This window comes from Scleropages formosus, chromosome 23 (genome assembly GCF_900964775.1).
Source record: "Scleropages formosus chromosome 23, fSclFor1.1, whole genome shotgun sequence".
NCBI classification, from domain to species: Eukaryota; Metazoa; Chordata; class Actinopteri; order Osteoglossiformes; family Osteoglossidae; genus Scleropages; species Scleropages formosus.
Window position 1 is genome coordinate 20,463,730 of NC_041828.1, and position 15,060 is coordinate 20,478,789.

The following is a 15,060-nucleotide window of genomic DNA, read 5'->3' on the forward strand; positions in this document are numbered from 1 at the left end:
GAGAAAAGCGTCCAAGCAAATAAATGTGAGACTGAGGGAGGAAACCACCCAGAAGGGTGAGGCAGAAACTTATACACATATCTATCTATCTATATAAGCAGTTAGTGCTCTCAAATATTAATCTGTACATTTTTCAGTATATATCCTCATTAAAGGCTTCTATGTTTCAAGCTTGAGAAAACCTGCACAGATTGAAACAAAGGTAGAAAAGCACAGCTGAATCAAAAATTTGTAAATGTTCACATTAACAGAAGTTAATGGTCAGATGCAGAGTTGAACCTAAAGCAAAAGCCCAGCAACACAAGGGGTTTCATCTTCATCAGTACATGAACTTTAATTACATTCATGGCTCACAGTCCTGGGGTCACTGTTGCAACAGCTTAATAATGCAGTTTTGACGTTTCTGGTGCTGCGTTGAAAAATGGTTCTTAACCGTGTCCTCGAGTTGATTAGGCCTGTCGTGAGACGACCAGGGGAACACATGACCCTGAATGGCCGGATCCAGATGGACAGAAAGAGTTAAGCAGCACCAGCGGAGAGGACTGCGGTGTCCGGCACAGCGAGCACATGTTTAGAGCTGCACATGTTTGGAAGACGCTGTCATTTACAATACACAAACACACACTACTTCTTGTTTACATACCGTGGGTCTTGAGGCTGCGACCGATATAACCACAGTTATTGCTCACAAAAAACAGAAGGAAAATGTTGGAAGAACAGAGAGTGAAAGAGATCAAACAGAGGCGCCGATGAAAGACTATAAGTGGCCATAACCGAGAAGAAACAGTCAGTAGGAGTGGGCGGGGCTGCGAGGGAGGGCGGGGCTTCCCACTGCATGCCATTGTCCATCCGCTGCGCAACGTCCATGCAGAAGATCTGACGAGCGCCTCCACATGCCCTTTGCGTGTGATGAGAGTTTCCTTGGAAATGCCCATGTTGTCCCTGGACTTCCAGCCACATCGGACACAGTTCTTTTCCAGTGAAGCGTCTGGTAAACAGCGACGCCCAACGTGGCACGACTTCGACTCAAGCCCTCCAGGCACTTTATTAATTAAAAAAGTGCTGTGTTTTTTCCAAGAGGATTGAATGAGCATCTTTAGGCAAAACATCCTGCGCAGCGCTGCTCCTCAGGGCGCTGAACTGTGGGAGCTATGTGGCCGGTGGGGCAAAGCCACACAGCGGTCAACAGGAAGTGGACAGGGACACAAGGTCTAAGTTTAACAATGCGGAGACAAGAGTCTATTTGCAGCACGTAGATTAGTGAGACCAGCAACACAGTGGTGAGCTCTCTCTGAGTGTTACACCCAAGTGGAAAAGTTACAGCGGGAAATTTGGAGCAAAGTAAAGAACTGCAGTAAACATATAATGCTGAAGTCCATCTTCAGTGCTGACAGATGATTAAATGTAGTTCAAACTCTTATTTAGGAGTGCTGGACTTGGCTTTGCACCTTGGGCCAGGTCCAGCCCGTTAATGTGCCACTGAGCTTTATCCCCGCCGGTGTGGTGTCAGTCGGGACTTTTTGTTTTCCTCTCCTCTGCTGCCATCTGGCCACTTTGCTCCAAAGCAACTTACAATGTTGAGGTATTTACAATTATTTACCCATTTATACAGCTGGGTAGTTTTACCTGAGCAACTTAAGGTAAGGAAGGGTGTGGTGGCATGGCAGGTTCAGCCAGTGCCCACTGTGTGGCAGGTCTGGGATTGGAGCCATGCTTGGGGTGCCTTGAGGCAGACTGGATCCCATCCTGGGTGTGTCCCTTTCAGCCTTGCACCCTGTGTTGCCGGGTAAGGCTCCGGCTCACTGCGACCCTACTTGGGACAAGTGGTTGTTGATGATGGATGGAATTTAAGGTAAGTATCTTGCTCAAGGGTATTAGAGCTGGAGGTGCGGGTCAAACCTGCGAATTTTGGGTCGAAAGGCAGCAACTCTAATCACTACACTACCAGCTGTCCCTTACTGGCTGATCCAGATAAAATATAGTGTAGTGTTTAGCATTACTCCCTCTAGACACCAAAGTTGCAGGTTCAATCCTCTCTCAAGTTGTAATACCCTTGAACAAGGTACTTACCCTAAATTGCTCTCGTAAAATTGCGCAGCTGTATAAATTGACAAATAATTGTAATTTTAACATTATAAGTCGCTTTGAAGAAAATTGTCAGCTAATGACGAAATGTAAATATGTGACTATATCATCTTTACTTCATCACCATAAACGACACCACTGAGGATTCCATTGCTTCTTTATGTTAAAACAGTGCATCGACTCATTTGAATCACTTCACTAAGTACTATGTACTTATTTCTATACATTGTCCTTATGAATATGCATTTTTATGTGACGGTCTGTCATTTGTTTCATCTGTAACTTCGTGAATATGAACGTTACTCTGCCTTCCGGATACAGTGCTACATTATATAAAAATAAATTGTACCTCCAGCTGATACAGAACCCTTTAAGTTGTGTGTGACCTGCCAAAGTGTTCCCATATATCCCCCTCCTTGTCTCTCATCATTGGCTTCCTGTTTCAGCTCACATCACTCTGGTTACGATCTACAATATTCTCAGAATATTTGCACCCGAGATCTGCAAGACCATATCTTGCCCTACAACCCACCAAGAGCACTGTCCTCTTCCATCTCTGGTCGCTTGGTGGTCCAACTCACCTTGGTTTTGGCTCAGAAGTGGACTGAGCTCCCTCTGTCCCTTAGAGCTGTTGAATCCCTCTCAGCGTTCAAGAACGGTCTCAAACTCATCTGTTTTGGACTCACTGCTATCCAGATCGCCTACCTACTCTATAAATTTGCATTACATTATCTGTCACGGGGGGGGCGGGGGGGCGCAGTGGGTTGGACCGGGTCCTGCTCTCTGGTGGGTCTGGGGTTCGAGTCCTGCTTGGGGTGCCTTGCGGCGGACTGGCGTCCCGTCCTGGGTGTGTCCCCTCCCCCTCTGGCCTTACGCCCTGTGTTACCGGGTAGGCTCCGGTTCCCCGCGACCCCGTATGGGACAAGCGGTTCCGACAATGTGTGTGTGTATCTGTCACAGTTATCTTTGTATTTTCTATAAATTCTATATGCAGCTACTCATGTTATGTGCTCTGGGAATGCATGTTATGTATCATTGTGCTTCAGTCGTACATCTGTATCTGTGTGTCTTTTTTGGTAAATTGCACTTTTTTCACTCTGAGTTGTATGTCGCTTTGGTGAAAAGTGTCTGCTGTATAAATAAATGTACACGTTACACAAATTTATAATACTTGGAATAACTGTAAATGTAAGAGTATCTTGCAGTGACGGAGTTAATCTTGATTATTGGAGTCATCTAATTCACAGGGGGATATGAATGTGCAAACCAGCAACCAGTTGGGAAAAACGGAGCCGCTTGGAATGCTAGAACCGCATCGCTCAGCAGGGAGACGGAGAAAAAGCGAGACACATGGCGGAAATAACAAGCACGCCTTGGCTGGATGTTGCTCAATCACCGGAATCATCCTTCAGATGAACGCTAATTAAAACCGTTAATCCAGCTACAAACAGGCCGCGCTCATGATGCGCCATTCCCCGCTTTCGTCATAGCAGCACTGCGGAAAACGCTCTTCCTCCGGAACAGTGTTGGGAACCGCGACGTTGAGGCCCTCGGCTCTTGGCTCTCCGTCGGCAAAGATTCTCATCTGCACGCAATTCACTTTCAAAGGGCGAATAACTCCACAAAGAAAATCTTAATTGCACAATCAGCTCGCACAACAGAGAAAAATGTTTATACCCTCAGCTTCTAATGAGAAAACGATAATGGATGCAAACAACACTTTCTCATTTCCCTTCACTCGCACACAAAGGACAAGAGGACCATTTTTTCAAGGTTGCGCAATTTGATCTTATTTGTTGCTTCGTGCAGTGCTTTACATAATTTTTTATGGCATTGTGGCAACAGCTTTATTACCAGCATATTTATTTCACAGTGCACTGAGTAAACATAATTTTTATATGTAGCTTTGGTATGTAGAACAATGTTTACAAAAAGGGGGTGCGGTGGTGCAGTGGGTTGGGCCACAGTCCTGCTCTCTGGTGGGTCTGGGGTTTGAGTCCCGCTTGGGGTACCTTGCGGCGGACTGGCGTCCCGTCCTGGGTGTGTCCCCTCCCCCTCTGGCCTTCCGCCCTGTGTTACCGGGTAGGCTCTGGCTCCCCGTGACCCCGTATGGGACAAGCGGTTCTGAAAATGTGTGTGTGTATTTACAAATAAATATGTGTGAATGTGTACTGAAAATGGCAGTTTGTTGTAGCAAGGAATATGAGCCTCATTTACAGCTAATGACACACACAGACACACTGGCTGAAGCCGCTGCTCCCAAGTGGGGTTGCTGTGAGCCGAAGCCTAACCCGGCAACACAAGGTGTAGGGCTGGAGGGGGAGGGGACACTACAGCTAATGATTGCAAAGATGACCTGTAAAGTAAATTTTACACTGCTCTTTTCCCACCTGAAAATACCGAGATGCTGATTCCTACACTGGATTTCAGTGCTGTGATTCCAGTTTAGGAGTTGTGGCAACTCCTCAGAGGGTTGCAACCACATAACAGATTGTCTGAACACTACATAACACAATCTTCTAACCCTATGCAATGTATATATGCTCATCCCATGTTGACCAGTGCTAATTTGTTCCTGAAAACTAACCAGATATCAAAAGCTAGAAAATGAAATTATTTATTCAGTTTTTTAATAGGGAAATTTACAGTCATTCAAATTTTTTCCCAGATTCACCCCAAAATTACTTATAATACCTAAATAGCGTAAAAGCTTACAATTTTAAGTGTTTTAACTTTGTGGTTAACAATAAATAAAAATAATAAAAATGGAAAATAAAATCTATATTTTATTTGATTCCCTCCTCAACGTTTTTTTTTTTTTTGTTTTAAATCATGTGCATACAAGCAAAGCTTTCTGAATTGGGTGCATGGTTGAATACAGGTAAGAAAAATTATTTTCAGTATGCTTAATTATATTTTATGATGAACTTTTTCATTTTAAATTACAAAAAATTGCAGAAATTAGAAGACTTGTTATTTCATAGTTGCTATTTTTTTTCTTCTTGGCCTTTTTACTGCTGCTATGTCACATTTAAATAATTGAATAACAAGAAAATTAAAGCACAGTGCATCTGTCCCCTTCTCTCACACAGCTGGTTGGCACAATTTTCAAATGTGTCTCAGTTCATTGTACAAGGCAGAATGTTGGGGAACCAAACCGGATGGGGTGAACCGGATATGTAACAATCCACAATGATTAACGATAAGTGGGATCATAATCTTGGGCCCGATACATAAAAAAACTGTAAACTGGATAAACTGATGGAACATTATAAACTCTCTATATATATATACAGTATATACTGAATAAAATGGAATGAGTGTGTATGTTCTGTATATAAATGCTGTCAAAGGTATAGTTACATTTGCATTTGGATATTTTTATGTGCTTCTGTTTTTTTATGTGACAATTTCCAGTATACATTTAGAAATAAGTGTTAGAACTGGAGTAACAATAGGAGTGGACTTGGAAAAAACAAAAAGGCCATTTTAAATTGTGTCTTGGTCAGCAAAACAAGATAAACATAGTGAAGTGCCTATGATAAAGGCGGATCCTTTCCACAATTTTGCAATAAAGCCAACTTCCTCAGTCCCTAATGGGAGCCGAATGGAGGTGGGGTGGGGGTTCCAAGCCCTGTCTGCTGAGTTCTTGCCCTGTGGCAAGGAGATGGAGGCCGTTCCATTGCTGAAGTTGTTTCCCCTGCCCTCCTGCTCATGGAGGAAAAATGTCCCTGCGGTGAAAGGCTCCCAATTTTAATGCCTGTGGTACCATTTTTAAAAACCTTTGTGGATTTTACCAGAAGACGTGCGGTCTTCTTGGCTATCTAGTAAGAGATGAGGAAATGATGGGGCAAGGCACCCTGGCTGTAAAGAAGCTGCTACGCCACCCAAAAGAGTGTGACAGCATTAGCAGCCAGGCTTCCCTATATATTGATTCCATAAAACCTAAACATTTACATATGAAGCAGATGATTTTCTCGTGTAGCATTTAGTATTTATCTGATCTAAAGTCTTTTACCTGTATAGACACCAGAGCAGTGTCACACAATCATGCCGTCAAGCACAACAGGCACTTTAGTGTCATCCGTTCATCTGAGACACATGTCTTTGGCCTGTGAGAGGAAACCCTCCCACACATGTGGAGAACATGAAGGAGCTGTGACACCATGGTGCCCTATCCATCTATCCGTGGTGTGCTTTATACAGAGGGACTAATCCATCCATCCATCCATCCATCCATCCATCCATCCATCCATCCACCCCATTAGAAAGGCAGGTAATTTGTGTTCTGATCAGAACTCTAAACAATGTGTGCACAAAACAAAGAAAAGCATAAGACACTCAGTGGAAATATTTCCACTGTGCCTTTGGCATTTGGTCCCAGCTGTTCTGCCACAGCTCCCACAGACACTTGCAAGTTGGTTTGCTTGTCCAGTTGGCCTCCTATATGGTTAGAGTTCAAAGCACCCACACGCACTTTGGAGTGGTACTGCACAAAAGAGCCTAATAATAGGGTGACAACCGAGGTGTGTATGGTGTCATTAGCTGTACAGCCCGTGCCTCCCCATCCTGACCCTGACTACCAGTGGCTAATGGGACTGTGACATTCACACTGGGACACCAGTGGTGGGCAGTGCCACTGTGTGTCTTGAAGACAGGGAAGGTCAAACTTCCTCTGGTATTCTAATGGAGGCATGTTTCAAACAGATGAGGTCTTGTGACTTTGTGGCCTCCTGGTTCTATCACTCTATAGCAGCACACCAGTGATGGTCGAGAGGAGCCCAGACAGGAGCTTAATGCTCTGCTCCGTCTCTATTTCACCGCTGACCATTTAAGGCTCTGTGCCACATGCTACGGGTCGCGGCCCCATTTCTCCCCCTCCTCAGGCTCTGCAGATGCTGATTGACTGAAATGAGAGTTACTTCCGAACACAGACCACAGTGAAGCTCACGACAGAGCTGCTGGGCATGGAAAAATAAGCTGCGGCTGCTGTAAGCATCACGGGTCAATGCAATTTGGGCTCCTTCACTTTAATTGGAAGGGTTCGTTTCTCACATTTGACCTCCCGAGTCTGCGAGATGAGGATGGCAGGATGGGAACACAGGTAGACGCGACTGTGAGGAAACCGGTACCCTGAAGTGAAGTGCTAAAAAGAAAGATTCCCTGACAAGGTAATTAAAAGTATTGACAGGATTTGGTTGGGTGGGGGGGAGAGGTGGCTCCACACTCACCACCTTGGAGATTAAATTACCAAATGGAGACTTGAGCAGCTTGGAACAAACCCACCTGTTAAGAAACAGATAACCTAAGACCTCACTTAGCAAGGCTCCCAAAATTCTCACGGCATTGTGACGGAAGTTGCTGGAACTGTGGAGAGAAGCTCCGCTCAACGACGTTTGGAAAGTGTGGGCTTGTGATCGGAAAGTCGTAGCGTTCAGATGCTGTGAGGGGAATATCTGTTGCTGTCTGGGGAACGCTGCTTCTTCCAGCCTGCTTTAGTCACGACATCTTGGCTGTGTAATCATTGTATAATTTTGTGCAAAGCATCAATCTCTGCAAAGCAGCATCGGTCATGTAATTAAATAATAATATCTTAGACTGAGAGTGAGACACGGGGTAATGGAGGAATAACAGCTCGTAATGGACTAGATAGAAGTTAGCCGTCCAAATGCCAGCAGAAAATGCCGGAAGCTAACTTGCTTAGGAGCATCTTCCCCTAAGAGGTTATTGTAGAACTGGTGGTATTTAAGCCGGATGTTTTTCTTTGCGGAAGCATCCAAAGCCCTGCTTGCAGCTGTTTCTCATCACAGCGCCGACCTTTCAGGATGAAGTCTTACTCCATACATAGAGATGTACACACATAACTGCATCTGTAGTACTTGTTCAGTCGTTATGAAAATTGATCGTTCTGAGATTTATCCTAGCATGAACAAAATTATTAATTTTTAAAGTTTTGTTGGGGGGGAGGGTGCGGGTACGCAGTGGCGCAGTGGGCTCGGCCGGGGCCTGCTCTCTGGTGGGTCTGGGGTTCGAGTCCTGCTTGGGCTGCCTTGTGGTGGACTGGCGTCCTGTCCTGGGTGTGTTCGCCCAGGAGTTTTGCTGGTGATGCATTTCACGATACTAGTTAGCCAAGTGGTTAGTGCAGCTAACTAGTAGTCAAAACCTTTGAGGTGGCTGTTAAGAAATTCATAGCTATGAGTTCTGCTTTAAATGCTCGTTGTCTCTTGACTCTATTTTTTGCTCAGAATTTTGTTACTTTAAGAGGTGTCCAGGGTTGGACAACTATGAAATCAGTAATGTTTCCAGGAACTTTAAACTCAAAATGATTAACTAATTGAGAGCAATTTTAGAATGCAGCAATTCTAAACATTTTACAGCTGAACTCCAAGTATTAAAACATTAAATTGTTTTAATTTAAAACTGTAATTACTTTTCCCAGTTCTGCTGTGTCCCCAGCAGATCTGTTTAACCATTATGATTCTGAGTAATGTTTTTTGACTGAAATTAATTTAACAAGCCATAAATATAAAAACATATGGAAAAAAATATAACTGGTTCTTCAGGCTAAATGGAACATTTAATTAAATTTGATGGCATTAATTTTTCGTACACAGACACAATGAAATAACATTTACATATAGAAACTGTATGAATTGCACGTGCGTATGGAAATTCGGTGTCATGCCTGTGGGTCAGTTGGGTTCGTAGAAACAATATCTAAGTTCACCACCAGCCTGGTTAATGTCATTGAATCAGACTGAGGTGATGCTTTGAAATCTGACCACAAAGTGTTTTCATGGGTGGCTGAAACACTTATGTTCCACAGGTAGGGAGACAAGCTTGAGAGCAAAGGGATTTCTTTGGTTTAAACCAGCTGGGAATTAATGCAAGTCAGGGTCACAGTGGTCCAGAATGCATACTGGAAATATAGGGTCACACCTCTAACACACACACACACACACACACACACACACACACACCATGTGAACTGCTTGTCCCATATGGGGGTCACGGGGAACCAGAGCCTAACCCAGCAACACAGGGGGCAAGGCTGGAGGGGGACGGGACACACCCAGGACAGGGCGCCAGTCCATCACAGGGCACCCCAAACAGGACTCGAACCCCAGACCCACTGGAAAGCAGGACCCGGTCCAACCTACTGCACCACCGCACCCCCCACACCCATAATATAAAATATAAAATATAGGGATACACCTATAGGGATATATATTGGTAAGATATATCCCGGGGTTTATATCAGAACAGCTTATATAAAATATGTCTGCTTTTTCCAGTCATATTTATCAGCTTATTTATCAGCAGCTCTTCTTAGTTCACTTCACAACAGACATTGAAATCAAGTGGTGATAATATAGGGTGTAGCTGAACGCATCATGAGCTGATTTTCCCATTGCTAAAGTGCCGCATTACATGTGTAGCCATTCATGTGATACCAGACACGCAACGGGGGTATCACACAGAAAATAGAGTGAGTCAGGGAGTTCTGATTCATCAGCATGAAAATTACATTGTTCACAATATTTTTTGTCCAGAAAAAGTTTTCTGAAAGCATTTTTCAAACGGCAGCTGCAAGTGATTTACTACTTTTTGTAGCTGAAAGTGAGCCAGAAACAGTTACTGTACTGTACTCCCATTGCAAAACATAGACATCTATTAGAAGCAAACCTGTGACATCCAATGAGAAAGGGAGCACATATGGAGGTGGGGGGCACAATAGTGATGAATTTATCTACTCACTTCCTCCTACAGTCTTCTGGACCTAAACTAGTAACTGACACTTGAAGAGATGAGGAAAAACTCACCTTTGCACTGATTGGTGTTCTTATCCAGGATTGCTTTTGTTGAGACTATTTTTCCATATCTGTGGATGACAAAAGACATATATCAGTACACCAGTGTTTGATGGTGTCCCAAAAAATGTTAGAACCCTGTCCAAAGCTCTCAAACTTTATATGTGACACGAAGGGTCAGTTAGTCCCCATCAAACATGCTTAAGTCCTGTGTGTCTGAGGGCCCCAAAAACACCAAACCTTGTTTTCCGGGTCCCCGTGTTGGAAAGCTTTGGGAATAGGACTCGTGTACTTGAGGGGCCACTGGGTTGAGCAATTTGAAGAACCATGAACTAAGCCTCACTCTCATCAGGTTAGCATAATTTTTTTCTGATTTTTTGATGCAATAAAGTAATTTCTAGGTTCACCACTCGACTTGTCTGCCCTGGTCCCTTGAAGGCAGGGTTTGCGCTCCTCTGATGCATGCTCTGCCAAGCAGATTGCTTTCTTTACACAACACTTGCCTCACACTGCTCTGTGGGGGACCTCCTGCAGGCTGGAGTGGCACATCTCTCCAGCAACTTGGACACACAGGACACATCTTCAGTATGTGCCTGTTTGTGTCCACTTTAGATGATCGGCTCACCAGGTTATGATCCCAGCAGCTCAACGTCTGCTAACATAATTTTGATCTCCAGTACTATGGTGCATTCATTGTAGTGTGCTTCAGCTGTAATGATCACGTACGTTGCCTTTAGTGGTAACCCAGCAATCCCAGAATGGCCAGTGATTCTTTCCACATGCACTAATCCCTCATTAACTGGCCTTATTAGGGTTAGGGTTATATATTCCTGAAAACGGAGTGAATGTTGAAAAACCCGATAATGAAATTACTCCATTATTACTTATGGCGAAACATTCGTTTGTCCAAAATTCATCCCAAGTTCATCCCAAAATCATCTTAAATTCAGTCCCTCGTGTTTGGGCACATGAATTTGAATGATGATGTGGAATTTTAAATCTGGATTAAAAGTAGAATCGAATTTTTTTTAAATATAGTTTACGTCTATTTTTTTCTTTCTACTCTATAAATAAATGCAAAAGTTAAAGATTTGTTTAGAAATTTATAATTGCATTTCTAAGGTTTACTGGATCTATATTGTAGCAGCAATTTAAAGTTTGAGTGAAAGCGTGTGGACTGAATTGAGGAAGACCTCAGATTTAAATAAATGAAGCATTTGAAAAATAAAGCACAATGCTGCAGAAACTCGGACACGCAAGTACGCAGCAGAGATTTTAGTGCCAGGAATGCAACTGAAAGTATGGGTACGCTATTCTTACAATTCCCTGTATCTCACAGGGATCCCTGTACACAGCCTCTTGGAAAATATTCAAGTGCATCTCAGTTTATCACACCGGACCCAATGTGGCTGACTTGCAGACCAGATACATGATACAAATCTGGACCCATTATCAATAAGTGTTATTAGCAATCACAGACTGGACACATGAAAAAGTGAGGGACTGAATAAGGTGCAATGAGTCTATCTACTTTCTACATGAAAATGTGAGCCAGATCCGTTATTCTGTTAAATCCAGGACCCGAGGTAGACAAATGAAACTCTCATGGAGCTGGACTTGCAATCAGGATTGTGTTGGTTCAAACCCTTGCAGGTCTTGCCCTCAGCCCGCACACCCTGAAATGCTCAAGTTAAAAAATCTCTGGCAGCACAACATATAAAAGGGCAAGATATTTAAATTTCTTTTGGTGAGTGGTGCTTAAGCACAACAAATAAGAAGAAGAGTTCAGGTGCAATAAGTGAAAAAAGTGTTTTAATTCTTCTTGGGTGAGCACAGGACGATGAACAATTGCATTTTGGCATAGAGCTGAGTTATGAGATTGCCAATACACAAGCAGAGGTGTGTATTGCACACAGGTCATTTTTCAACATGGGACCGATTCTCCATCTCAGCAAAGGTCCCATTCTGTCAAATGTCACATTTGTGCAGGATCCAAACTACTTTTTTGCTTTTGCAAGAAAAAAATAAATGCATTCAGTGTGTTTACTCACTCGTGAGGTGAGAAGACACTGAAAGAAGGCATTTAACCACTAAGGGTTCAGTTCCTCTCTTGTTACAGAAGTGAATTAAGAAGCTTTATTGGATTACACACACACAGTGGCTGAAGCTGCTTGTCCCAAAGCAAACCAGAGCCTAACCCAGCAACACAGGGCATAAGATTGGAGTGGGAGGGGATACACCCAGGACGGGACACCAGTCCCTCACAAGGCACCCTAAGCAGGACTTGAATCCCAGACCTGCCAGAGAGCAGGACCCAGCCATACCTGTTGTGCCACCGCACCCCCTACTTGAATGCAGCTACAATTCCAAGATCTGTGCTGCTTTTCACTGGATAATTACTTTTCAAAAACCTGATGGGTCCATTCCAACTGGACAGCGTTCAAAGAGCCTCAGTGTGTTAATTGACGGGTGGCGTTCTGCAGTATCACATGATCTCCATCATGCGACTATGAAACTGATGGGAGATATTCCAACCTTTAACCATCAAGGTGATGTAATTTTAAGAAAGGATTTTCTGAACAAAACCGTTTGCAGGTGTGTGCCTGCCTGCCTGTGTGTGTCTGTGTGAATGTGTTTATCTAAGCCTGCATATGTGTGCACACGTCTATATACATTTGAAACATGTAATCTGGGAGCAGATGTGGGGGTGAACCAAAAAACTAAACAAAAACAGACTTTGGTGGAAAAAATACACATTCTACTAAAGTCTGTCAAACTGGAGGACTTATTGCGGTAGATTCCAAGTTACCCCAGTCCTGCTCATTAAATGTTGCAAAGAGGATTTTTCAGTGTTTCCTGCTTATGATCCAAAATATGTTTCTAAGACAAGATGGATATTTATAAACCCAGTTATAGTCTATATTCCATATCAATCTTCTTTATTATATTCATGGGAAAGAGTTGGACACTGAAGGAGGTGCTGTAGCTATCCTGTTGACTCATCCTGTGGGATTTAGGTGTTTCACAGTCTTTATTCGCTTAGCAGATGTTTCCTGCCTGGGCACTTTGTATCGCTTCCATTTTGGGACTCATTGGTTATCTGCACATCTGGCTGAGGCAAGCTGCGTGTTGAAAGCTCATGGAGCAGCACCCAACTTATAAACCCCTGAGATGAGAGACTCCTCTGGATTTTACTTTCAATGGTTAATGACAAGGTTCCTCTTAGTGTTCTTCTGCCCCACAAGGTCCACTGTGAAGAGCAGTCCATCAGTATGGTTCCATTTAACGCTGTTGTGGTCAATGCATATTATACCGATGTACCTCCATGATGCCATGCTTCAGTTATGCCATGATGAAGCCAGTTCCTTCTACTGCCATCCAGAATTAGATGAAGGATTATGGAGACCTCTACTTTCCAGATCTGCTAATCCAGGTGTTTCATTTCAACCACAACAGAGGAAATGATGTAAAGTCCACATGGCGAAAAAACAGTCTGGGCCAGCTTGCAATACTAATGAGGTCTAGGGAAAGCCTGGTCAACCACCCAACGTTTGCTGATTTGTTGCTGTCTTTGGCAACTCTGCATTTGACCCTGAGAGTCCATTGGACTTTGGCCTTTCAGTGACCCCCACTGGCCCCCAGGAGCCCTAGAGACCCTACTGGATCTGTTTACTTCACTTAACAAACAGGTCTGTATGATCCAGAAGGCTGAAGAAACTGAAGAAAGATTAGAATGATGGAGACATCTGCAGCCACTCACAAAGTGTGTTCATGTGTTTGCCAGATAGTGCATGGTCATTTGTTCACACATGATCATATATGATATTTGATAGGAGCTTGACTGACAGTACGTGGCCCTGTACTGCTGTATCCCGAGCTGTCCAAATCATCATTATAGGGAGATGCAGGATGGGCCAGTACGTCTCACTGTGTTCACAGGAGGACGACTAAACTTGACTTTGTTGTATTTTTCCATCTTTCTTCTGGTTTACAGTGGCTGCTAAGCGACAGCTCGTGTTTATCCCTGGCACAGTCTGTGCCATTCAATAGCTGGAACACACAGGACACAACAGTTTATATGTGCATGTATATTTTCAGATTTAAATGCTTTTCTTCGTTGTATGGTTTGAAGGCTTAGAGGGCAATTGGCAGTGGGTTCTGCCTCCATGTGCGTGACTCTCCAGTCCTCAGTGGGGGTATGTAACCATGGGGAGTGGAGGAGCCTCGTGGCCCCCACAAGAGCTATTCCGATATAGTCAGGAAGGAATGAACGAATCACAGCTGGCAGGTCCAATGAAGGCAGCTTGTACCTGTGTAAATTAGCTTGCCTCTGACAGCCTGCGTGCATTCTTCAGCAAGGCCTTCGAATGAAGACGGGAGGCGGTCCCTGTCAAGGGTTCGCCAGGACACCCACATGCAGGGGGTCATCTGACGTTCAGGAACTGTATTCATGAGTGGATCGTGCCCAGGGGGGGCCGGGAAATGCGAGGACGGGTCATCGCGCGGGCGGAATATTCATGAGTGGACGTGAGTGTTGGCGTGCGGGACGAATATTCATGAGGGGGTGGGGGGGCTGTCAGTCTCAATGCACCACCAGACGGGAGATGTGCAAGTTGGTGGGCAATTTTTGGGGAAAAAAAAGAGCAGAGGGCAAATTCTCCTTTTCTTTTATACGACAAGTGACCCTCTGGATCCCAACCTGTCCCCCTTACAGTCCCGGGAGCAGTTTAACATTTTAATGGTTTCCTCATTGTTCCCATCCTCTTTAAGTCTTTCAGTGACCCCCCCCCCCCCCACCACCAAACGCCCACCTCCCCAAAGCCCCCAGGTCTGCCCCAATGAAAAGGTGTCTGTCGTTCTGGCTTGACAATGGAATAAGTAGTGAGGTTTGTTCATCTGGAAATCCAGCAGATAAACACAATTTATAAGCAGAACCACAACAAGTTAACCTCTGTGAAAGAGGCATTCACAATTTTGAGAGTAATGCTTTATTCATTACATGACATTAATTACTAGTTTTTTAAAGGGTTTTCCAAAACCCACTGATGATTTATTCCAATTTCTTCAGTTGTCTCAGCTCCATTAACTTGTTTTGTTAATCTTTTTGTCATGGTCGCGTCTGAGGGAAGTGGCGGACCCAAGTGCAGAGTGGTAATCGTGGTGT

The 15,060-nt window shown here is 44.0% G+C and overlaps 1 protein-coding gene across 2 annotated transcripts in view; it reads right to left on the minus strand.

Moving 5' to 3' along the window:
* The window catches only part of rbms3 (RNA binding motif, single stranded interacting protein), a 165,884-nt gene that overhangs the window by 107,039 nt on the left and 43,785 nt on the right, over positions 1-15,060 (minus strand). For both annotated transcript variants that reach the window (XM_018765910.2, XM_029248556.1), the window contains exon 3: positions 9,909-9,967. In XM_018765910.2, the coding sequence (XP_018621426.1) occupies positions 9,909-9,967 (59 nt within the window). The remainder of the gene's footprint in view (positions 1-9,908; positions 9,968-15,060) is intronic.